This window comes from Rhinatrema bivittatum, chromosome 15 (assembly GCF_901001135.1).
Source record: "Rhinatrema bivittatum chromosome 15, aRhiBiv1.1, whole genome shotgun sequence".
Classification (NCBI taxonomy): Eukaryota; Metazoa; Chordata; class Amphibia; order Gymnophiona; family Rhinatrematidae; genus Rhinatrema; species Rhinatrema bivittatum.
The window spans coordinates 48,285,395-48,311,613 of record NC_042629.1 but is presented as its reverse complement, the minus strand read 5'-3'; the positions used below and the strand labels follow the sequence as shown (position 1 = coordinate 48,311,613).

The 26,219-nt window shown below is 46.3% G+C and overlaps 1 protein-coding gene across 2 annotated transcripts in view; it reads right to left on the bottom strand.

Moving 5' to 3' along the window:
* The window catches only part of SPAG17 (sperm associated antigen 17), a 289,254-nt gene that overhangs the window by 109,235 nt on the left and 153,800 nt on the right, over positions 1-26,219 (bottom strand). For both annotated transcript variants that reach the window (XM_029577979.1, XM_029577980.1), the window contains 2 exons: positions 14,303-14,416; positions 6,558-6,733 (listed from right to left, as the gene is read on the bottom strand). In XM_029577979.1, the coding sequence (XP_029433839.1) occupies positions 6,558-6,733; positions 14,303-14,416 (290 nt within the window). The remainder of the gene's footprint in view (positions 1-6,557; positions 6,734-14,302; positions 14,417-26,219) is intronic.

The following is a 26,219-nucleotide window of genomic DNA, read 5'->3' as shown; positions in this document are numbered from 1 at the left end:
GGATTTGATAAGTTGCTCTAGGTCCTCACCAAAAAGCAACTGGCCCTTGAAGGGAAGGGTTTCCAACTGCACTTTGGAAGAGGCGTCCATAGACCAATTTCTCAGCCAGAGGAGGCGCCTGGCCGAGACTGCGAAGACCACTGCCTTGGCTTGAACTCACAGAAGATCATACAGGGCGTCCGCCCCATACGCAATTGCTCCCTCCAAGAGATCCGCCTGCTCCGCCTTTGCAGTTGGGAGGTCTTGGGTGCTGAGTAATTGTTGAACCCACCTGAGGCTTGCCCGCTGCATGAGACTGCCGCCCGAACTCCCAAGGACAGGACCTCAAATATGCGTTTGAGATAAAATTCCAACTTGCGGTCCTGGACATCCTTTAGAGCCGTAGCCCCAACCACCGGGATGGTGGCGTGTTTGGTTACCGCCGTGACAGAGGAATCTACCTTGGGCATCTTAAGTAGTCCTCAGGAAGGGGGTAGAGCTTGTCCATAGCCCTCCCCACTTGGAGTCCTGCCTCAGGGGACTCCCATTCCCTAAGGAGCATTAGCTTATGCATAGGGTGAAAAGGAAAAGTACATGGAAGAGCCCTAAGTCCCGCCAGGACCAGGTCCATGTTGGCACGCACTGCGGCCGTAACCATATCTGCCAGGGGCAACTCAATTCCCAGTTCCTGCAAAATGAAGGAAATGAGCGGTTCTAGTTCCTCCTTTTGAAATAAGCGTAGCACCTGAGGATCGTTCCCCTCATGGGGGGGGTTAGGAAGAAGCGGGTCAACATCCAGATCTGGAATTGGGACCGGCGGCAGCTGTGGCGGATCCAGAAGCAGCGGGACCCCCAGGACCACCCTAACCCTAACCGAGCCCTGGCCCTCCGGCGCCTTCGGAGGTTGTGGAAGAGAAATTTGTGGGGATTTTGGTGGTGGTGGTAGGGGGGGTCCAGGGATGGATCTTCCTCCTGCTGTAAGCTGGCTAAGTAGGACTTGTGCATAAGAAGCACAAACTCCAAGGAGAAACAAGACTTAGACTTCCTGGGGGGGAGGGGTAGGAGGGGGGTAGGGAGAGGTCAGGCACCCCCTCCGGGGCATGAGGGGGGGGGGTTCAAATCAAGAGGAGAAACAAAAAATTCAGACTCACCTTCCTCCTGCACATCCGATTCTGCATTTGAGCCTGCTTCCAAGATGGCCACCGTTCCTGCGGTTTTTCGAGCCGGGAACAGCCTGGCCACGCGGCGGGGAACTCGCCCTCGGGTTGCTGCAGGCGAGGGGACCAATGAGGGACCCTCCTCACCCAGTAGGCACCCTGAACAGAGGCCTCTGTGGGAAAAACGTGTGGCAGACTCTCCACATGCTTTACAGGCGCTGGAACGGGGCATCAGAGCTGAAGAAAAAAAAATCGCTAAAAAAGTAAAAACAGCTGAGCTGTGCAGGGCTGAAGATGGTCAGTGGAGGAAGCGACTGAACTCTGCACGCTGCCGGAGCTGTCCACAGTTCTTAAAAAGTAACAAATACAAGTAACAAATACAGCCCTGCTTGCACTCTTTTTTTTTTTTTTTTTTTTAAACTGCTCAGCTAAGCCAGGGGAAAAGCACTCCCTGAAAGGGTACTGTTTTACAGTGGTCAGCTAGATAATGGGGGAGGGACTGGACCGCCAGTATCACCCCAGATTGTCACTGGGAAAAAGGGGCCTAGGATGGGCAAGCCCCTCTAGGCTTCCAGCAGAGCAGAAAGACCGAACTGTCTCTGTGAGGAAAAAAAGGGAGAAAACTTTCAAAGTCCTCTTTTTTTTTTTTTAAACAAGAATTTAATACTTGCTTGATCCAGAACAAAAGTAAAGAAAATCCCCTCAGGAAAACTAAGGGAAGAAGAAGAAGGGGAACTGTAGGTTCAGCTGCCTGCACCTGCTGGAGACAGACGAATACTGAAGGGGTGTAGGGTAGGCTCTGTCCTGATATAGGATACCCTCACAGTTTTGGTCTGTCTCCACCTGCTGGACAGGAGGCTCAACCCACGGTCTGGACTGATCTGGGTACGTACAGGGAATGCCAATTAAGGCTAAGTATAAAAACTAAATAAAAAAACAAAACACAAAAAAAACAAAGCAGATAAAAGAAAAAAACTTCTACAAAGGTATAAAAGCAAGCCAGACTGGTCTGAGAGAACCCTCTGCCTTATCTGATCTACAGGAAACAGCTTGGCCAGCTGCCCAGTTGTAGAAAGGAAGACTTACTGGATGGTAACAGAATAATTTAGCAAAGTATTACTTATTCCTGTGAGATTCCAAATAAAAGCAAATACCTGAATTTCTATATAAATATAAGCTTACAATCTGAATAGTATTCTAACTGTAATAAACTATTTGTGTTACTACCCTTAACCATTAAGCTACCTTTGATGCAACTCCAACATTATTCTCTGCATCAATGACAGGGGATGGCAGGAAATTGGAATCAAACATCAACAAGGGTCCTGAACTTGGTGGTTGATGAAACAGATAAGTATGGGAAAATAAGTGTGGGAGCTTGCTGGGCAGACTAGATGGACTGATTGGTCTTTTTCTGCCCTCATTTCCATGTCTCTATGTGTGACTTCCTGGTGTACAAGAATTATTTGGGTTTATTGCAATTCTTATTCTTAATTCCCCTGTGGCAGTGACATCCTGTGGATGCTCACTTAGTTTTTTAAACTGCAAATGTGCTTCTGAGACTACATATTCTTAATACCCAGCCAATGTTCCAATAGAACTGAATACTAAAGAGGAGGAAAAGTGTTCTGGGTACTACACAAAAAGATTTGCAATACAGGCTAATTCAAGCCATGTATTCTATTCTTTGTAGAGAAGCTAGCATTAATATTATGTAAAGCAGAATTGTTTACCTGTAACAGGTGTTCTCAGAGGACAGCAGGATGACAGTCCTGACACATCGGTGACATCATCCAATGGAGCCCGGCATGGAAAACTTATGTCAAAGTTTCTAGAACTTTGACAGCCTCTCTTGAGCATGGTCTGGTATTCAATATACCAGGCATCCACATGTGCCCCCTAAGTCTTATAACATGGAGTTAAAAAGAAAATAATAAAGAACAAGCCCAAGAAGTGGAAACTCAACTCCACGGAGACAGGCCTGGCGCCACCAGGTGTGCAAACTGTGCAATTACACAGGGCGGCAACAGGAGCAGGGAGCAGCCTGTGCTGCAACCAGTGAACCCGATCCAACCGGCTGCGGAAGGAGGTCTTTGGTGCTGCCAGTGGATCCGATCCCACCAGCAGCAGAAGAAGAGGAGGAGGAGGTCCTTGGTGCCACCAGTGGACCTGATCCCACCAGTGGTGGAAGAAGAGTGTCTGAGGTACCACCTGTGGACTCAATCCCACCAGCAGAAGAAGAGGAGGTCCGTGGAGCCGTCGGTGGACCCGATCTCACCGGCGGCAGAAAAAAGAGGTCTGTGCTGCCAAGAAAAAGCAGCGCAGCCCTCTGAAATCAGCGGTTGGAAAGCACTGCCTTAGTAAGTGGAGAAGCAGCACGGCCCCACCAGAATCAGCAGTGTTGCCAGCAGGGCTGCACCACACCATTGATTTCCGTGGGGCCACGCTACTGAGGAAGAAGAGGAGCGCGCCCTGCAGGAAGTAATCCAATGCCCCATGGCCGGAAGTCATTCCCTTGGCCACAGGGGCTGAATAAGGAGACTCTATTGCTGTTGCTAAGTCTGGTGGACGCAGCTTTTGAAGTGATTCAAAGAGGTACTGCGTAGTATAAAATTGATGGTGTTGTATTCATTTGCGAGCATGGAGGAGTGGTACACTTTCTTCCCAAAGTCATCAAGACATTTATTCTCTCGGCCAGGTGGTGCATTTTAATGTAATTTAGTACGCTTAGCTTTAGATAAGGCCGACTCAACCACAATGGAGTGATGGGGAAGCTGGGCAGTCTCATAAATTGTGGAATTACGCATTTTATACTTAATGTCAATCTTCCTGGAGGTTGTCGTTGTTGAGAAAGGAGTTTTCCAGATTTTGAACAGAACATTTTCTAACACCGAATGTGGAGGTAATGCAGTCGGCTCGGGAGGAGATTCAAAACTTTTTAGGATCCCTAGCATTTCAGCCCTGGGATCAGGCACTCTTCCAGTTTCCATCTGAAGAAGGTTGCCTACTTTCTCAATAAACTTTGCGTAAGTCAAGTCCTCCAAAGGAGAATAAGGCTCAGATAGGCCTTCCGGAGGGTCAGACGGCATTCCCGTCGAAGAGTTCGAAGAATGGATTGATTCCGGAGAACCTGGGCTAATCGGTGGGACTGGTGTATGTTCCATGTCTGGTTCCAACGGTTCAACATTTAAAGGTGAAGCAGGTGAACCTTGAGGGGAGTCCCATGGTGGTATTTGTTGTGCATGCTCTAGGTCCTGGAAAAAAGAGCTTAGGATGTCCGAGATTTTAGTCATATTAGATGCTGCAAGAGTGCCCTGTGGAGGAATGTGCAATCTTTGTTTTGGGGGTTTTGTTGGAATTGCCACCAACAAAATGTCCTCAGGTGATGCTCCTTTTTGTTGGTCCTGAAGTGGAATAATGGAAGATGGGTGAATACGTTTTGTTAACGGGACCTGTAAGGAAGGAGAGTGTCTCTTAGATCTAGATACGGATGAGAGACTAGCAAAAAAACTTTCAGTGAGTGGAGTCTGACCAGAGGAGAGAGATTCAGGAGCATATACATTTTCAACATCCACTCAGAGCTGCTACTAGAGATTTTTTGTGAATCTCGAGAGTGCTGTCTCCTTTCCATTTTCTTTTTTGCAGTATGCTTCGATGGACGTGAATGATGTGACTTATGATGATGCTTGCCTGCTACATTGCGGTCTGGTGACTCTACCTACATCCTTTTTGCGCCCTGCACCTTAGGTGCGTTGTGCAATGGTCTCTGCGCCGTAGATGCGCTGTGTGGTCGTCCATGCGCCGTGGCTGTGCTGTGCGCCGGTAGATGCACAGAGGATGCGCTGTGTGCCGTTGCATGCATCGTAGATGCGCCATGCGTCGATCCATGTCATTTGTACACGCCGTGCGTCGTACGTGCGTCATGCATCCGTTTTATCGGCGTTGAGGACGCAGATCTAGATGATGCATTCCCCGCTTCTTTTAACCGGAGTACCGCTGCCAGATCCCCGACTTTCCTGAAAGGCCTTGAGGGTGTGTGAGACCCTGGCCCGGTACTGGGGACGACATTTTTGAGTTCGGATGGTTCTAATGAAGAAGCTCTTTTTGAGTGGGCGTTACCGGATTTTGCCAGTCTCGGCGAAGAATGTACGGAGGATGGTGGTGCCGAAGTGCCCATCCGTAATCTCTCCATTCTTGCTGCCCACTGCCGCTGGGCCCATGGAGACATCCTACCACAGTCCCGACACGATGCTTGGTCGTGGACCGGGCCTAAACAGATGAAGCAATAATTATGTCCATAATTTTGCCTCACTGACAATACTTGAACCCAGAAGGCTTCGGAGCCATCTGCGAAGAAAAAATTGAGAAAAATTACGAAAAAATTCATCAAAAAAGATTCCTGTCAGGAAAAAATAGCAAGAGGAAAAAACCCCCGTGTGCGAACGGCTCGTGGAAAAAAAGGAAAAAAAAAGAGGCGAGGGAACCGCGCGGGAACACTACCGCACAGACGCACAGAGTCAAAACTCTGTGGTTAGCTGAGGAAACTCCGCCTACTTGGGATTGCGATGCTCTCCCAGACAGCATGGCTAATTCAGCCCTGCTATCGATGGGAAAGGACCGAGCAAAAAAGGGCCCCTGACCCTCTGCTCGTCCGCCTCAGAGACCAGGGGGGATGGCCCCACCAAGACCTAACAACCCCCTGAGAGGCAAATACTCCTAAATTCTGTAGACTTTTTTTTTGTTGAAACTCAGACTGCAGGTTTTGTACCTTCACCATCTGCTGGAGACAGAGAATTACTGAGGGACTGCAGGTGGGACCTTGTGTTATGTGGCAGTGTCAGTAAAACTTTCTCTGTCTCCATCTGCCGGAGGGGAGGCAAAACCCAGGAGTCTGGACTGATCTGGGTATGTACAGAGAACACCACTTTGGGCAAGTCTGCATTGTCTTCTTCCATTTTTGGCCTCTACTGTTCCATGTGATTGCACCTATAGGTTTCCATAACTAATTGACTGCCAAGCCCCTTCCCATTTCTTTTACCCTCCTGCTCTTACCACTGTCCTCTGTCTGTCCCAAGAGTGCTTAAATTCCGACACAGTTCTGGTTACTACTACCTCTGCTGATAAGCTGTTCTAGGCATGTATCACTGACTTAGTAAAGAATTTGGAATTTAGCCTGGTCAGCTTCAAAGGGATGTCATCATTAGCATCTTATGTGCAATCCCTTAATCTTTTAAAATGATAAGACTACACTTGGAATCAGGATCCAGGAGCTACATTCTTGACAGGAGCATTTCATTTTCAAGCTGGCAGTTTTTGTCTGCCCCTGCCTGTAGTGACATGATTAATTATCATGTATCTATACTTTTCTGAAAAACTACCCCTTAGCATACAAAAGGATTTTTGAAGATAAAATAGACCCACTTTTAACTCTGCTTGCTTTGATAACTCATCGAGTTCTGGAGAGGCTGCTGACTTTGGAACTTTAGGAGGCTTCTTTGCTTTTGCTGATGGGGTGGCAGACTGAAGAGCTGGGACAATGCTGGGACTATGAACAGAGGGGAAATTCAGCATAGCTGTCAAAGTGTGATCTATCTCCACTGCAAAATAAGCAACATAAAATAAACTCTCAATGCATGACATTTTTCTGGCACAAGAACAGCACTGGAAAGAGTTGGCCTTACAGATGGCTTCCATACTAGCATACTATCTGCAAAATATCACGGCCAGATTTATCTGTTAGGCACCCTAGGTGCAAGAGCAGGGGAGGCGGTCATCCTCCGAGGATGGGGCAGCCAGGGAGATTGGTTAAAGATAAAGTGATCCTCCTCTAGAGGTGCACTCCCTCTTCTGTTTCAACAGCACTTCCCTGAGTGGTTGCCCCCCACCGCACATACTCCCATAAAGACACAGGGTGCAAGTCAGCCGGTGGCAATTCTATTTTATAGTCCTAATGCCACCAAGCCACTTTTAAGGAGACAAGTCAAACGGGTCACTGCTGCTCAGAAAGTGCCATTGGCACAGAGAAGCAGGTGAAACCAGGCAGCTACTTACACTGCCAGGTGGAAATCTTGGCTTGAAAGAAACATTGGGCCTGATATTCCAAGCATGTTCAGGGCTCAATAGCCAGATAAGTGCCACAGATCAGCTGTAGGATTTATCTGGCTATCTAGCAGGCTGCTGAATATCTGCTAGATAGCCGGATAAGTCACTTATTGGCTATCTTTTAGGCAGTCAATTTGTGGATGGACAGTGGGCGACCAGGGTGGCACTATTTATCCAGTTATTTTAACTGGATAAGTAATGATATTCACTCTTATCTGGTTAAGTTAATCAGATGAAATAGAGCTGGTCAACTTAGCCAGTTAGAACGTATCTGGCTAAGTAGCAAGACATACACAGCTAAGTTACTTATCCGGGCAACATTGAATATTGGGCCCATTATGTCCTAAGTGATTATCATAAGATAATAGAGAAAGCAGAGTTGCTTACCTGTAACAGGTGTTCTCACAAGACAGCAGGATGTTAGTCCTCACATATGGGTGACATCATCAGGATGGAGCCCAATCATGGCACACTTTTGTCAAAGTTTCTAGAACTTTGACTGGCACTTACTGGGCATGCCCAGCACAGCACCAACCCTGATATCAGCAGGGGTCCCCCTTCAGTCTTGTAATATAGCAAAAGTATACGCGAAAAATAAAATAAGAAAACGAAAACTAACCCAACTCCGCGGGGTGGCGGGCGGGTTTCGTGAGGACTAACATCCTGCTATCCTGTGAGAACACCTGTTACAGGTAAGCAACTCTGCTTTCTCACAGGACAAGCAGGATGGTAGTCCTCACGTATGGGTGAGTACCGAGCTGAGGATGCCTGTGCAAAGCATCAAATGCACCCAAAGACGTGCAACAGGCACAACAATAGGGGTGGAATTTGGTTAGGAGGGCATCCTGAACCCCAACGGGTCGGTGGATGTTGGTAAGTTAAATTGAAAATAAGTTGAGTAGAACAGACTGGCCGAAGATGGAATCTTGTCTGCCAGCCTTATCTAAGCAATAATGAACTGCGAAAGTATGGAGAGAGCTCCAGGTAGCAGCCTTATATATGTCAGCAAGTGGCACCGAACGGAGGTGCGCTACTGATGTCGCCATGGTCCTGATAGAGTGTGCTTTCACTCGGTCTTGTAATGGAATGCCTGCTTGCTGGTAGCAAAAAGAGATACAGTCCGCCAACCAGGAGGAGAGGGTCTGCTTTCCCACAGGATTTCCCAGTTTGTTGGTATCGAACGAAACAAACAATTGAGTGGATTTCCTGTGGGCTGATGTGCGTTCTAGATAGAAGGCTAGAGCACACTTGCAGTCTAAGGAATGCAGAGCCTGTTCTCCTGGAATGGAATGGGGCCTGGGAAAAAATGTAGGCAGGATGATGGATTGATTGAAATGAAACTCCGAGACTACCTTTGGTAAAAATTTAGGGTGAGTACGGAGTACTACCCTATCATGCAGAAGTTTAGTATACGGCGGGTAGGTAACTAATGCCTGTAATTCACTAACTCTGCGAGCGGATTTGATCGCTAGAATAAAAACTACTTTCCAGGTGAGATAGCGGAGATCATAGGAATGGAGAGGCTCAAACGGAGGTTTCTTGAGCCGCCCCAAAACCACGTTAAGGTCCCAAGCAGGGCAGGAGGGCGCAATGGAGGTTTTACATGGAGACATTCCCTATACCCTTATGGTACGCAGACACTGCACTGACATGCACCCTGATAGAGGAAGTTTTCAGGCCCAACTCTGACAGGTGCCAGAGATAGTCCAAGAACCTCACAGTGGGACAAGTGAAGGGGTCTATGGACATGGAAGTGCACCAGGCTTTAAACCTCTTCCATTTAGAGCAATAAGATCTTCTCATTGAAGGCTTTCGTGAAGCCACCAGGACTCGGGATACCGACTCTGAAAGGTTAAGAGGTTGGAGTATTAACCTTTCAACATCCAGGCTGTCAGAGACAGAGCCTGGAGGTTGGGGTGGCACAGGGATCCATCGTTCTGAGTTATCAGAAGGGGATCCTTCCCCAGAGGAATGTGCCGGCGTACTGATAGGTCCTGGAGGATTGGAAACCACACCTGGCGTGACCAGCGTGGAGCCATCAGAATCATTAATCCCTTGTCTTGCCAGAGCTTCATGAGAGTCTTTGAAATGAGAGGAAGTGGAGAATATGCATAAAGAAAGCCGCTGGCCCAAGAGAGGGCGAAGGCATCTCTTAGATGCGACTGGCGACAATGTGAGAGAGCAGAAGTTGTTTACTTTGTGGTTGTGGATCGACGCAAAGAGGTCTATGCGAGGGTAACCCCAGCGTTGGAATATTGTGTCCGCTACCGTGGGGTTGAGAGACCACTCATGAGGATGGAAAGTGCGACTCAGCTTGTCCGCCAGAATATTGTCCAATCCCAGCAAATAGGTTGCTTTGAGGTACATCGAGCGAGAAAGAGCCCATGCCCATAGCTGTGCAGCTTCCTGACACAGAAGGTAGGAACCCGTTCCCCCTTGTTTGTTGATGTACCACATCGCAACCTGGTTGTCAGTTTGAATCAGGATGGCCTTATTTGATAGGCAATCCTGAAAGGCCTTTAGGGCATATCTGATCGCCCTTGGCTCCAGGAAATTTATTTGGTGTTTGGCTTCCTCTGGAGACCAGGTTCCCTGAGATTGGAGGTTGCTGACATGTGCACCCCACCCTAGGTTGGATGCGTCTGTTAATATAATTTGAGTTTCTGGAGTCTAAAATGGAAGGCCTTGAGTGAGATTGGAGTGGAGCATCCACCAGGCTAGTGACAGACTAGCCTGGTGGATGGTAACTTGGATAATGCTGGAAACTGGCTGATAAGCTTGAATCCACTGGGATTTTAAAGTCCACTGCATGACTCTCATGGCTAGGCGAGCCATCGGAGTGACATGCACCGAGGATGCCATGTGGCCTAGCAGTATGAGGAAATGATGAGCAGATGAAGATACTCGAGTCTTCAAGTGATGCGCCAGAGAGGTTATGGTGAAAGCGCGATCCTGAGGGAGGAAGGCTTTCGTCTGTATGGTGTTTATGTCGGCCCCTATAAAGGATAGGGTTGGATTTGGGATAGTTGATTAGAAATCCTAGGGAGACCACTATCCAGGGTATGGATAGTGAGATGCAGAGAGGCTAACCCATCCTGCTGAGTCGGAGCCCTTATCAGCCAATCATCGAGATAAGGGTAGACGTATACACCCTGATTTCTGAGAAAGGATGCGACCACCACCAGACAATTGGTGAATACTCGTGGAGCGGATGCTAGGCGAAATGGCAGTACATGGTACTGGAAATGGCGGGGGCCGACCAAGAATCTCAGGTATTTGCGATGGGAAGGAGTAATCGAGATGTGTGTGTAAGCGTCTTGGAGGTCTAGAGAGCATAGCCAATCTCCTCTTTGCAGAAGAGGGAGTAAAGAACCCAAGATTACCATTTTGAATTTTTCTTTCTGCAAAAATGTGTTTAAAACATGAAGGTCCAGTATCGGGCGTATGCCACCTGACATTTTTGGTATTAGAAAATATCGGGAATAGAATCCCTGCCCTTGCTGGGAGAGGGGCACTGGTTCTATTGCTCGGGACTGCAGGAGGGTTGAGACCTCCTGCTCGAGCAAGAGTGTGTGGTCGGACGTCCCCCACGTCAGCCGAGGTGGGGAGTCCGGTGGAGCATTCAGGAAATTTAGGTGGTAACCTTGAGTGACTACTGCAAGTACCCACTCGTCTGTGATGACTGTATGCCAAATGCTGTTGAAGTGGCAGAGCCGACCGCCGACCAGTATGGATGGTAGAGGAGGCTGGCTTATGTTCTCTAGGTGAGAGTCAAAACCCTGACGCTGGCCCAGGCTGAGAGGCTGACAGACTTTTGAGGGTGAGACTGTCTGGACTGACCTTTTTGGTAAGGTCTGGAAGGACGCCCTCTAGAAGCTGGTGGATAAAATTTTCTTGGCTTGTAAGTTGGCCGCTTAGAGTCATGCCTGAAAGTTCTCTTAGGGGAGGATAGTAACTCAGACGGCACAGAGGAAAGCTGGCGCAGCATTTCATGATGGTTTTTCAGTTGCGCCACAGTCTCTCGGATCTTTTCACCGAAGAGATTATCTCCTACACAGCTAACCTGTCTTGCACTTCTGGTCTTAAGTCTGAGGATTTAAGCCAGGCCCATCTTCTTGCACTAATCCCCGCTGCAGACACTCTAGAGGCAGTGTCAAAGATATCATATGCAGGTCGGACCTCACGTTTTCCAGCATCTAGGCCTTTTTGAGCTAGAGTATGCAGTTGAACCTGGATTTGCTCTGGTAAGTTATCCGAGAAATCCTGGATCCTCTCTTAAAAAGGTCTCTGTTATACTGGGTCATATACAACTGGTAAGAGGCAATGCGAAATATGAGCATGGAACCATGGAAGACACGCCTGCCAAAAGCATCCAGGGATTTTTGTTCCTTCCCTGGAGGTATGGAGGAATGAGGTTTTGAACGTCATGCCTTCTTCTGGGCTGATTCAACAACCACAGAGTGATGATCCAACTGTGATTTTTGAAAACCAGGAGCTGACTGTACAAGATAAATGGCATCTGTCTTACGGTTGGACAGGTGGAACTGAGCCTGGGTGTTCCCAGTTTCTCTTCAGGAGATCAAGCAGGATTTCATGTATAGGTATAGACTTGATTTCCTTCAGAGCATCAAGAAATTGGAGTACTTCCAGAATCTTGTGCCTACAGTCCTCTTCTGTCTGAAGTGGAAAGGGAATGGTTTCAGACATTTCCTTAATAAAATAAATGAATGAAAGACAAATCTTCTGGTGGAGAACGTCGTCTCTCATCTGGAGGAGAGGGCTCTGATGGTAGATCATCTGTATCCTGGGAGGTGTCATCGATCCAAGGATCATAGAGTTGATCTCCAGCACCTAGAGGGTCTCCAGAAGGGAGAAATGGTGCTAATCCTGAAGTACCAGGCCTAGGCATCGGAGGTGGTACCAACGGCATCGATGGAGGCACCGACGGTATCAAAGGAGGAACCGAAGGAGCTGCTGACATTGATGGACGAGTCGGTGGTAAAATACCTGACAGTGGAATGGGTTATCTGTGTTTCCTCCTCATCCGAAGATAATGGAATTGGTGTAGAAGGCACCGGAGCCACTGGTGGTCTCGGTTCCATCAGTGGAAGGGCATCAATCAACGCATCCAGTTTACCCAGTAGCGGTGCAAGCGCTACAGGAATCGGATCGGTGACCAGCTCCAGCTCCGGCGTCAATGGAAGTTGGAAGCCCTTAAGTGCATTACCGATGGCCTCTTGGATCATCAGATCCAATTCCTTGCGGAAGCCTGGGGCATGGAACCCCGGCTCCAGAGTAGGAGGCAGCACTGGCGTAGCCGGAGGGTCCACCGGTGAAGGTGGAATCGCGGATCCCTGCACCACTGAAGGTGGGGAATGCCTCGGTGACCCGGTTGCAGAAGAGGATAGGGCCTTTTTTGGACGGGGCTTATTTGTCAGTGGCTCTGTCGATGTCGATGCTGAGGACTGGCCTGGATCGACGGACTGAGCCTTACGATGTTGGTGTCGACGTCTTATACAATGTTCTCCTTGGTCCTTTTCTTGCGGAGGCAAGGAGGAAATAGACACCTTTGGAATCGTCGAAGCCGGGCGGGCAGCAGTGGTGTCCCGGTGCTGGTGAGAGGTTGATGGTACCGGCTCAGACGAGGTCAAAGCTATCGATGGAGTCGGGGTTTTTAACTGAAAGAGAAACTCCATTTTCTCTAAACGAGCCTTGCGACCCTTTGGTGTCACATTTGGGCACATTTGGTGCAAGTTAGGACATCGTGGTCGGACCCCAAACACATAACACAGACCCTGTGTGGGTCAGTGACAGACACTGTTCGACTACAGTCGGGGCACCGACTAAAACCCGACGCCGACAAAAATTTAGCAGCGGTGCGGTCAATGGCCAGTTGGCCCCGAGGGTATAACTCGACGGGAATCAACCGCAACAAGGGTAAAATGTTACCTTTTGACCACGGAGTATGGATATCGATAGGGGGACCTCTATGGGGTAGAATTTTTTGAAATTTTTTGAAGAATTTCCGTAAGGAAAATTCCTGTCAGGAATCTCAAAGAGCTCCTTGACCCGCGTGGCTACTGCTGCACGGAAAAAAGAAGATTGAAGGGGGACCCTGTTGGATGCAGGGTTGGTGCTGCGCTGGGCATGCCCAGTAGGTGCCAGTCAAAGTTCTAGAAATTTTGACAAAAGTGTTCGTGATTGGGCTCCATCCTGATGATGTCACCCATATGTGAGGACAGCCATCCTGCTTGTCCTGTGAGAAGGGAAAAATTGATGGTTATAAAAATACGTGTAAAGATTGAGATGTACATGAGAAAGTGTGTTTTATATATCTGCATTACTAATTGAAATGTAAGTTTCAATTAACTAGATTCTGCATAACCTTGCATGAGCCATTCCTGTTTCCCAGGAGAAAAGTAATGACTATAGAGGATAACCTGCCATATATTTCTATCCTGTAAGATAGAGATGACAGTGTAATTGTGAGTACAGGCAAGAAAGTAAGCAATTTAAGTCCCTCTGGTAATTAGAAAAAGCATGAATCATTAAGATCCCCATTTGCATTCAAATTTCTATTTCATGCCTGCAGACAAATTAGTATTTGAAGTTTATTTTGAAAGCTCCTCCTAGAGTCCAGAAATAAGACTGTTAATGGTACGTAATCTAGCTAGTACTGATAAGGTGATGGGATATGGAAGAACACTGGTAGAAGATCTAGCCAAACAAAAACTGAGATTTGCTGATCATGTGCTCATAGCTTTTGGTGCCAAATTAGCTAATTTACTACGGGAGGACAAAGAAGAGAGAGAGAGAGAAAGGGGAAAGCAGAGAACAATCTCAGGTGATGATGTGAAAAAACAATCATGGTCTAGAAATCTGGGCAAAGCAAAGATGGAAAATGAGCAGAAAAAGAACTTGTGCAACTTTTGAAGACAGCATTTGGTGACAACAACAATAAGGAATAAGGAGAGGTAACAATTAAAACTGGATATTATTGGTTTTTAAGAAAGGATACATTATGTAGTCATGCCCCTAGGCTTTACTTATTGTTACTTAATTACCTGGACTTTTCCCAGTTGGTCCATAGTTGCTCAGTGACAGATGGATCCCACTTTTCAAGGTGGCAGAAAATGATCCAAACTTGCTCACACTTTTCTTCTTATACGTTGAATTTTCTGGAAAAAGATTAAATCATTTTATTTATTTAGATTTAGCTCACATCTTTTCATTGGTAACTCAAGGCCAGTTACAATAGGTATTTTCCTGTTTGAAATCATAAAGCATTTGTAGAGTTTTCCACCTAATATCAAATATATTATTATTTGCAGTATATGAATCATCTGAATCAGGCTAAAAACAAACAAAAGCTATCTAATCTCCGCTGACTCGGAAATATAGGTCATGCCATTAGCATATAGTACCAGGAAGAGATTTGTAAATCATATATTGTAAGGACAACTGAAAAATAACCAAGCTATGAGGCTGCTAGGAACAGCAAATATTAAGGAATAGAACAAATAGAACTGCATCTTTGTGGCTCAGTCAGTCTGATGAATAATTCAGTATGAGGAATAGATTAGTGGTCAATTAAACTAAGCAGTTCATTGAAGGGAAAAGTTATTACTGTGTTGTGTTGTTGACAAGATAACCAGGGAGGACTAGGTCATGGCACTTTGGTAAGCTCATCAACTGAGTGCACTACTGTTCTTCCATAAACTCACGGCAGATGTTCAAAGTCAGCGATTGGGTCTGTGATGCAATGGCTAAAGACCTATTTAAATTGTGCAAGGGGCCTAATATTGTGGAATTCACCATTTCTGCTAAATAAGGCCTTTCTGATCGGCTGTTTCCAACCAGTGGGGCCACAGATCAGCTGTTCTCCACTAGTGGGACCACAGAGCAGCTGTTCTCCATCAGTGGGCAGCAGACAAGAAAATTGGTTCTTACCTGCTAATTTTCGTTCCTGTAGTACCAAATGATCAGTCCAGACTCCTGGGTTTATTCATCCCTGCCAGCAGATGGAGACAGAAAAAAGTCTTGCTGACACTGCTTGATAAGCCCTGGTGCCACCTGCAGTAGATCAGTATTAATCTGTACCCAAGCCAAAAACATTATGTGCCAAAAACTTGATTAAAGACTTGTAAAAAACTTGTAATGTATGAACAAACTAGGAACTGAAGTATGCTGAAAGGATCATAGCTGAGAGGAAGACTCTCCCCCTCCAACTTGGGTGGGTTCTGGACTGATCCATTAGTACTACAGGAACGAAAATTATCAGGTAAGAACCAATTTTCTTTTCCCTGTACGTACCCAGATCAGTCCAGACTCCTGGGCTGTACCAAAGCTTCCTAGAGAGGGTGGGACCTGGAGAGTCCTGCTCGCAAGACACCTTCACCAAAAGACCGGGAACCCGAATCTCCCAAATCCAATCGGTAATGCCTCGCAAAAGTATGCAACGATTTCCAAGCCGTCCTGCAAATCTCCTGCAGAGACACCAACTGAGCCTCCGCCCATGAAGCCACCTGAGCCCGAGTCGAGTGGGCCCGCAAACCCTCAGGAATTTGATGGCCTTTGAGAGTATATGCTGACCTAATAGCCTCCTTAAGCCACCTGGCAATAGTTGCTTTGGAGGCCTTGGTACCTTTCTTCGATCCGCTCCATAAAACAAAAAGATGATCCGACCCCCTGAATTTTATTTATTTAAAACTTTTCTATACCGTCGTTTAGTAGTGCACCATCACAACGGTTTACAGTTAGGCACAAATATGTGGTTTCTCAATTATCCATAGGGTGCCATTATTATACGGTTACATGGTTCAATAATATACTCTAAATGGGGAATGGGTGTGGTTACCATTTATGATTAACTGTCTTTCTAATTTAATACTTAATTGTGAGAAAATAATAAAAAATAAGTAATTTTGCTTTTTCTTGGTGACTTCCTGCTTTGTGTATGTGTTGTTATTCCGCTACCTCACTGTGAAATGCTTTTTTGAAGAGCCATGTTTTTAAGTCTTTTTTAAAGAGTTTTAAGTCTTTCATTAGTCTTAATTCCAGTGGTAATGTGTTCCATAATAATGGTCCTGCCAAAGATAGTGCTCTCTCTCTAACTTGGGTTAACTTTGCTGTTTTGACTGAGGGTATGGTTAGCAGAGCTTTATTGGCTGATCTGAGATTTCTTTGAGGGACATGTAATCGTAATGCGGTGTTTAGCCAGTCAGCATTTTCGTCATTAATTAGCTTATGAACTGTGCATAGTGTTTTAAATTGAACTCTCTGTTCTATTGGGAGCCAGTGTAGATCTGCAAGTGTTTGGGTGATATGATCTCTTCTGCCTTTACCAGTAAGTATTCTGGCAGCCGAGTTCTGTAGTATTTGCAGTGGTCTGATAGTGGTGTATGGTAATTCTAGGAAAAGTGTGTTACAGTAGTCCGTGCTGGCAAATATTAATGCTTGTAGAACTGTAGGAAAGTGTTCCTGATTTAGTAGGGGTTTTAGTCTTCTAAGGACCATTAGTTTGGCGTAGCCTTCTCTTGCTTTTATTGATATGTGTTGCTTAAGGCTCAGTTCAGTGTCTATAATTACACCTAGGTTTCTAGCTTTATCAGTTAACTCTACTGATTTGTCATTTTTAAGTCGAATGGGATTTTGAATTCTTTCGATGTTTTTTCGTTCAAGATGTATAAATTCTGTTTTTTCAGTGTTGATTACTAGTTCCATTTGGTTTAATAGTTGTTTAATTATGTCTAGGTATAACATTGCAAAGTTTAGTGTTTTTTCAATTGATTCTTCAACTGGAAGAATTGAATGTCGTCAGCATATATGTAGTGTATGATCCCTAGCCCAGCCAGTAAGTGGCAGAGGGGGAGCATGTAAATGTTAAATAGAGTTGCTGAGAGTGCCGAACCCTGGGGGACTCCTGTCTTTAGTGTGATTTTGTCTGATATTGAGTTTTTTATCTGTACCTGATAAGATCTATTGTTAAGGTAAGATGTGAACCATTTAATTGTTTTGTTTTGTAATCCAATTTCTTCCAGTCTTTTCAATAGTATATCATGGTTTACTGTGTCAAATGCTGTGGACAGATCAAGCAGTATCATGATGTAGTGTTTTCCGCTGTCAAATCCACGAAGTACGGTATCTGTTAGAGAGATAAGTAACGTTTCGGTGCTATAGTGTTTTCTGAAGCCATGTTGTGAAGGGAAGAGTATGTTATTGTTGTCTAGATGTTCTGCTAGTTGCTTTTGTACTGCTTTTTCTATTCATTTTGCGATCATGGGCAGGTTTGAAACAGGTCTATAGTTACTTAATACGGTTAGGTCACTGTTTTTCTTTTTCAGAATAGTTTTATTATTGCATTTTTGAGTGAGTCTGGCATCACTCCTTCACTGAGTGATAGGTTAATTATTTTGGTTAGTGAGTATGAGGTTATATCAGCTAGTTTTTTTTATATCTGTGGTGGGAATTTTATGTGGTGCGGGATTCAGTTTTTTTTATCATGCATTCAACTTTTTATTCATGCATTCAACTTCGGTCTGGGATACCTCGTTGAATGCGGAGAATTGTGTCACTTCTCTTTTTTGCATCTTGATTTCCTGTTTTGTTAGGAACGGAATTTTTGCTTTAAGGTTTGTGATTTTGTCTGAGAAATAGTGTGCTAGGTCGTTGCATTTGTTCTCTTGTGGGGCTTGGGGCATATCTGCTTTATCATTAGTCAGATTTTTAACTATGTTGAATAGTGTTCGTGGGTTGTTTTTCTATTTTTGAATTGAAGAATTGTTTTTTTGCTTCAAGAATTACTTTTTTATAAAAGGCTAGTTGTTTCCTAAATTTGGTTAAATTTTCCGCTGATTTGTCTTTTTTCCATCTTTTTTCTTTTTTTCTCAGATTTTGTTTAATTTCCTTTAATTTTTAATTAAACCAAGGGTTTTTCTGTTTTGGTTCATGGATTTGTATTGTTCTAGTGGGGTTAATCATTAGTGGGGAAATCATTAGTAACCTTGAAATATTGAAGCAAGGCCCTGCGGACATCCACCAGCTTAAGCTCCCGAGCATGCTGCACAGAATCATCCAACTCTGTAAATGCTGGGAGCTCGATAGTCTGATTAACATGAAAGGCAGAGACCACCTTCGGGACAAAAGAAGGAACCGTACGCAACATGACTCCAGAATCAGATATTTGAAGGAAAGGGTCTCTGCACGACAAAGCTTGCAATTTAGAAATCCTCCTGGCGGAACAGATGGCCACCAAGAAAACGACCTTGAGAGTCAAATTCTTAAGGGTCGCTCTCCGAATTGGCTCAAATGGAGCGTCACACAATACTCACAGAACTAGATTAAGGTTTCAGGGGGGACAGACCTTCTGCACTGGAGGATGCAAATTCTTAACTCCCTGAAGAAACTTCTGTACATCTGGATGACAAGATAAGGAGTAACCCTCAATCTTCCCTTGCAAGCAGGCTAGAGCCGCTACCTGTACCCTAAGAGAATTAAAAGCAAGGCCTTTAGCTAAACCCTCTTGTAGGAAAGACAATACGTGAGATATTGAAGCACGAACCGCCTGTATCCCTCGGTCAGTACACCAAGCCTCAAACACTTTCCAAACCCAAACAATAAGAGGGAGATAGACTGCTGCCTAGCCTGCAAAAACATAGCAATCACCAGCTCTGGATATCCTCTCCGCCTCAAGCAACGCCTAGAGCGTCAACTGCCTTGGCCCCGTACTCCCTCCTGCGGTTGAAAATCTGAGGAGCTTTCGCATTGAGCCGAGTCGCCATCAAATAGACATGAGGACAACCCCACCTCTTCCGGATGAGTCGCATTGCAGATTCCGCCAATTCCCACTTGCCTGGATCTAAGCTCTGATGACTGAGAAAATTGGGCTGGACATTGTTGACGCCCGCGATATGAGACGCAGCTAACTGAACCAAGTACAGTTCCTCTCAGAGAAACAGCTCCTGAGCTTCCAGGGCCACCCTCTGGCTCTTGGTGCCACCCTGACGATTGATGTAAGCTACCGTCGTTGCATTGTCCAACACAACCATGACCGATCGACCCTTAGCGAGAGGGAGAAAGGCTCGAAGTGCCAGCCGCACAGTCCTGGTCTCCAACCAATTGATAGGCCACGAGGCTTCCACCGCCGACCAAGTGCCCTGGGCAGACTGCTGCTCGCCGACCACCCCCCCAACCAGAGAGACTGGCATTGGTAGTGAGAACCACCCAATCCAGAACCTCGAGACTGACATCACGCTGCAGATTGGATGACTGTAGCCACCACAAGAGGCTGCTCTGTGCCGACGCATCCAGCAAGACCGGTAAATGAAAAGCCTGAGACAGAGGATTCCACCTCTCCAACAGGGCCCTCTGAAGCGGGCGCGTATGCGCGAAGGCCCACGGCACCAATTCCAGCATTGAGGCCATTGATCCCAGAACCTGCAAAAAATCCCAGGCTCGGGGCAACATCAATAACAATAAGCGGCGAACTTATGACTGTAGCTTGATCATCCTCTCCTCTGTGAGATACACTTTGCCTTGCCTTGTGTTGAAATGAGTCCTGAGATAGTTGAGTGTCTGGGACGGCTCCAAATGACTTCGCCCAATTGACCACGCAGCTGAGAGACTCTAGCAGACGAAAACCTTTCTGTACCGAAGAACAGCAGCCATCCAATGATTTCTCACAAATCAGCCAATCATCAAGATAAGGGTGCACCAGGACCCCCTTGCGCCAAAGTGCTGCTGCCGCCACCACCACCATTACCTTGGTGAACTTGCGAGGACCCGTGGCCAGCCCGAAGGGGAGAGCCTGGAATTGGAAATGCTGACCCAGCACTGCAAACCTCAGAAAGCGCTGATGATCCAGACAAACGGGAATACGTAGATTTGCCTCAGTCAGATCCAGGGAAGCCAAAAACTTCCGAGAGCGCACTACTGCAATCACTGAACGTAAAGTCTCCATGCGAAAACTCGGTATCTTTAAGGACGCATTGACTGACTTGAGGACCAGAATGGACTGAAGCATGCCCTCCTTTTTCGGCACCGCAAAGTAGAGGGAGTAACGACCTCTGCCCTGCTCCGGTGGAGGCACTGGGATCACCGCCCCTACTCACGCAACCTGCGCAAAGTCTCCCAAACCGCGCGACGCTTCGCCAAAAACCTGCAGGGGGAGACTAAGAATAGGTTGCGAACGAGACGTGCAAACTCTAACACATAACCGTCTCTTATCACAGAGAGGACCCACTGATCCTGCATAACCTTGGTCCACTCCCTGTAAAACCATGCCAGGTGGCCCCATATATAGGGAACGGCGAGTGAACTGGATTTGCTTCATTGGGAGGACTTGACCCCAGCAGCACCCCCAACTGTAGGGGGCCTGAAAGGTCTCCGGCCACCCCAATTCGAACCCCGAGGTTGAAAAGGTTTCTGTGACTGCGACACCACGGGACCTCTAGAAGGACGAGATCGTCTGCTGTCCCTAAAAAAGGCGACCGTGACTGAAGGGCCTGACGATTCCTAGGCTTGTCCTCTGGCAACTTGTGTACCTTCGTTTCACTCAACTGCTTTATCAGCTGCTCCAACTGCTCCCCAAACAACAGATGACCCTTGAATGGCAAAGAACCTAACTAGGCCTTAGAAGATACATCCGCAGACCAAGGACAGAGCCACAGCATACGTTGGGCTGCTACAGCGAACCCATAATTCGAGATAGCAAATGCACCAAATCATAGAGAGCATCAGCTACCTATACGACCGACACCTCCAAGCGATCTGCATTAGACGTGTCGGATCCAGGTCGTGTTTGCCCGTCCTGAAAACTCTGAACCCAGCGCAAACATGCTCTTTGATTAAAGCTGAAGCAAATGGCGGCCCACAGCCCCAAGGCCGCCCCCTCAAAGATCCTCTTGAAATGAAGCTCCAACTTCCGATCCTGAACATCCTTAAGGGTCGCAGCTCCCGCAACCGGAATAGAAGTCTTCTTAGTGACCGCAGAAACTGCCGCATCAACCTGCGGAAGCACAAAAAGCTCCAAGGTTTGCTACGGCAAGGGGTAGAGTTTCAACATTGCTCTACCCATCCTCAAGCCTGAATCTGGAGAATCCCACTCACTTTCTACCAATTGCCGCACAGACCTATGATAAGGAAATGGCGGAAGGAGGAGCCCTAAGGCTATCTAGGACAGGATCCACCCCATCCATCTCCAGAACCTCCTGAGGAGCTTTCAAACCCAGCTCCTCAAGAACTTGAGGAAGCAGAGGCTCCAACTCCTCCCTCCAGAACAACGGAGAATCTTGGTGTCATCACCCTCTGCAACCGAATGTGTCCCCATATCATCATCCTGATCCCAGTCCGGGGACCCCAGATCCTGTGCTGCCAACGCTGTCACTGCCCCTGCTGGAGGGACCAGGACCTCTAAGCCCTCCACTGTCCGTCCCCCCCCCCCCAGGCTGGGCAAACGCGGGACCCCCAAGTCACGCAATCGCGTAGACCCTGAAGCAGCACCCGGAGACTGAAGGCACGGACCCCGAGGTGCCGGGGGCAACTGTGGGCATCCTAGACATTCCTGCTGCGCCATATAGGCTTGATGAAGCAGGAGAATAAAATCAGGGGAGAAGGGGCGTGAACCCGGAGGTAAAACCAGAACCTGGTCTTCCCCAGGCCCCTGAGGCAAAGGGACCTGCTGTTTAGCCCCCCCCCCCCCCCCAAGAGAGCCCAGAGCCTTACCACTCAGCCGTGTCCTTTCTTCTTCTTTGTTTTTTTTTTTTTCTAAACTTTACTAAAAAAAAATTGCAGGGAAGTTCCTCTCCAACAGGCTGATACAGTAAAAATCGCAGGAGAGCAGGCGAGCGGCCACTCTCCTGTGTGCACAATTCAGAAAAATAATTTATTCAAATTAGGGCCCGCGGTAAAAAGAGGTGCTAGGGACACTAGCGCGTCCCTAGCGCCTCTGTTTGGACAGGAGCGGCAGCTGTCAGCGAGTTTGACAGCCAACGCTCAATTTTGCCGGTGTCGGTTCTCAAACCCGCTGACAGCCACGAGTTTGGAAAACAGACACCGGCAAAATTGAGTGTCCGGTTTTCAACCCGTGAGCCGATTATAAATTTATTTTTCTTTTTTATTATTTTAAACTTTGGGACCTCCGACTTAATATCGCCATGATATTAAGTCGGAGGGTGTACAGAAAAGCAGTTTTTACTGCTTTTCTGTACACTTTCCCGGTGCCGAGAGAAATTAACACCTACCTTTGGGTAGGCGCTAATTTCTGAAAGTAAAATGTGCGGCTTGGCTGCACATTTTACTTTCTGTATCGCGCGGAAATATCTAATAGGGCCATCAACATGCATTTGCATGTTGAGGGCGCTATTAGTTTCGGGGGGGGGGTCGGACGCGCGTTTTCGACGCGCTATTACTCCTTACTGAATAAGGGGTAAAGCTAGCGCGTCGAAAATGCGCGTCCAAACGCGTATCGGCCTGCTAGAGTTGAAAGGATCTGTCCAGCTCAGATGAGCCACAAGCCAAGAAGGAGAGAAACCCCTGAAGAAGAAAAAAAGGGGGCTGAAAGCTGACTCATGAGGGGAGGGATCTGGACCACCAGATTTACACCCCATGGAACAATTTGGACCTCAGCTGGTCCACCTCAACCGAACAAGGAATGGTTCCCTAAGGGAACCAACCCCCTGGGAGGAAGGCTCATCCAAAAAAGAAAAGGCTAAAAAAAAAGGACTGCAGGTTTATGCACCTGCCAATATGTGGAGACAGAGAAATACTGATCTACTGCAGGTGGCACCAGGGCTTATATCAAGCAGTGTCAGTGAGGCTTGTCTCTGTCTCCATCTGCTGGCAGGGATGAATAAACCCAAGAGTCTGGACTGATCCAGATACGTACAGGGAATGGCTTTTTCCCATCAATTTTGTATGTCATGTTCACTATTCAGCCAGGATTATTTGAAGTCCATTCTGCAAATTAGGTAAGGCCTAACAACCTTAGCTACCCTGAGTTGTAAACAACAACAAAAAATATTCTTTTTCTATCCTTTTAAGGGAATGGAGGAGATATACAAGGAGATAAAACATCAATTATTTATTTATTTATTTATCGAGTTTTCTATACAGTCGTTCGGTTATTGCCATCACAACGATTTACAAAGTTTCGAGGTTTAACATTGTGTTCAAAAGGTTCATGCTATTGTTAACATAGTTAATGTGGGCGTTATAAACGTAGTTCGGATGTCAAGCTGTACAGGTTATATTACGTGCTTGCATTGGTTCAACATGTTTACATAGGGCCGGAAGGGAGTACAGTAGTAACAGAGAGTCATTGGGTGTTTTGGTAGGCTTTGGTGAATATCCAGGTTTTTAGTTCTTTTTTAAAGGTTTTTAAATTTTGTTGTGTTCTTAGTTCGATTGGGAGGGAGTTCCAGAGTTTGGGACTTCCTAGGGATATGGCTCTCTTCAGAGTTGAGGTAAGTTGTTTGGAACGAGCAGGTGGAATTTTTAATAGACCTTTGTTAGTTGAGCGGAGGTTTCTGTTTGGTGAGTGGAGTTTTATAGATGTACTTAGCCAGTTTGTTTGTTTTTCGTATATCATTTTGTGTAGTATGGATGGTATTTTGTAGTCTATCCTGAATTTTATTGGGAGCCAGTGTAGTGATATAAGTGTTGGAGTAATGTGCTTGTGTTTTTTAGTTCCTGTGAGTATTCTGGCTGCTGTATTTTGAAGGATTTGAAGTGGTCGGATTGTGGTGAGAGGTAAGTGGAATAGCAGGGAGTTGCAGTAGTCCAGGTTGGAGAATATGAGTAGTTGAAGGACTGTTCTGAAGTCGTTGGGGGAAAGGAAAGGTTTTAGCCGTTGTAGGGTTAGGATTTGTGGTATCCGTTCTTGATTTTAGCAGTGATGTGGTTCTTGAAGGATATGTCAATTATGACTAAGATTGCGGGCATGAGTGACAGGGGAGATTGCTGCCTTTTGGTTCATTATGTTGAGTGATGGTAGGTGAGGAGAGTTGTTCTTTCTATCCAGCATGATTATTTCTGTCTCATCAATGTTTAGGATGAGTTTCATGTTGGTTAGTAGTAGTTTTATTTTGGTGAGGTAAGTGGCTGCTTTTTTGTAGGTATCTTCTAGAGTGTTGTGTATTGGGATAAGTATTTGGATATCATCCGCATATATGAAGTGGGTCAGATTAAGGTTTGAGAGGAAGTGGCATATTGGGAGAAGATAAATGTTGAAGAGTGTCGCGGATAGAGCTGAGTTATAACATGAAGCTCGCTTTTATATGTTCTCCCTAGTTACCACCTCATGCTCTCTTATGATGGTTATGAGTGGATTACAATGCCATCATTATCTTGGTCCCAAGCAGGCAGGATATTAAGGACAAACCAAAGAAATTATACATTGAAGTCACTGCACATTAGTTTTAGGGTCACAAGGATTTGAATGGAAGAATCAGAGTAAAAAGAAGCTCTTAGCGAATATGAACTGTCCACTTCAGGAAACAGTGAACCAGTGATTAGAGTAAGGGGCTGGGAACCAGGCGAGCTATTTTTAAATCCTGTCTCTCCCACTGACATCTCTTGAGACCTTGGACAAGTCGCAAAGTCTGCTATAGTGTCAAGTGCCCACTTAGACTATAAACTCTTTAGCGCAGGAAGTTCTTGTACCCACACATACAGGCTGATACAGTAAAGGTCACGGGAAAGCAGTGCGCATGATTCAGTAATCAAATGAGGGCCTGCAGTAAAAAGAGGCGCTAGGGACACTAGTGCATCCCTAGCGCCTCTTTTTTGACAGGAGTGGCGGCTGTCAGTGAGTTTGACAGCCGACGCTCAATTTTGCTGGTGTCGGTTCTCAAACCCACTGACAGCCACGGGTTCGGAAACCGGACGCTGGCAAAATTGAGCGTCCAGTTTTCAACCCACAAGCCATGGGCCGATTTAAAATTTTTTTTTTTTTTAATTTTTTTTAACTTTTGGGACCTCTGACTTAATATCGCCATGATATTAAGTCGGAGGGTGTACAGAAAAGCAGTTTTTACTGCTTTTCTGTACACTTTCCCATTGCCGGCAGAAATTACCGCCTACCTTTGGGTAAGTGCTAATTTCTGAAAGTAAAATGTGCAGCTTGGCTGCACATTTTACTTACTGAATCCCGTGGGAATAACTAATAGGGCCATCAACATGCATTTGCATGTTGCGGGCGCTATTAGTTTTGGGGGGGTTGGCCGCGTGTTTTGGACGCGCTATTACCCCTTACTGAATAAGGGGTAAAGCTAGCGCGTCGAAAACGCGTGTCCAAAAGCGAGTTAACAGTGCGCTCCACCGGAGCGCACTGTACTGTATTGGCCTGATAATTTGCTGTGTACAGCATGTTATAAATGCCACAATAAATATACTGTACAGATATTTGCCATTTCTTTTCAGATTATGATTTTGTATTTTGATTTGGGTTTGGCAGTGTTATTAAAAGTTTATGGTAATACCAGTACTGAAATATAATCTGCTACTAATACTAGCCTTGAAGCAATGAAGTTACACAGGATACCATTTACTTATCATTAATGTTGAATTATTTCTTCCCATTAGTCTTCTAATTAATGTTTCATGATGTACCTTTTCAAAAAAAAAGTTACTGTTAAAAGCAATGTACTTCAGCAGTATCATTCCTTCTTCCAAGCAGAAAATGAAACAAGGTACTCCTCAAAGCTATTGCCTTCGGAGGTGGAGGTGAGAAGGACTTGACATCCACGGCGGAGGCTAAACCGGGGGTGAGGAACGAATCCCAGCCCTGATGGGACTTCCGCAGGTGTTTCCCTGTTGCTGATGTCATAGAGGAGGGACCGCGAGAGGTCCTTAAAAGCGGCCCTCCCGCGGCACTGAATTTGAGGTGGAGATGAGGACTTGACATCCGCAGCGGAGGCTAAACCGGGGGTGAGGAACGAATCCCGGCCCCGACAGGACTTCCGCAGGCGTTTCCCTGTTGCCGAC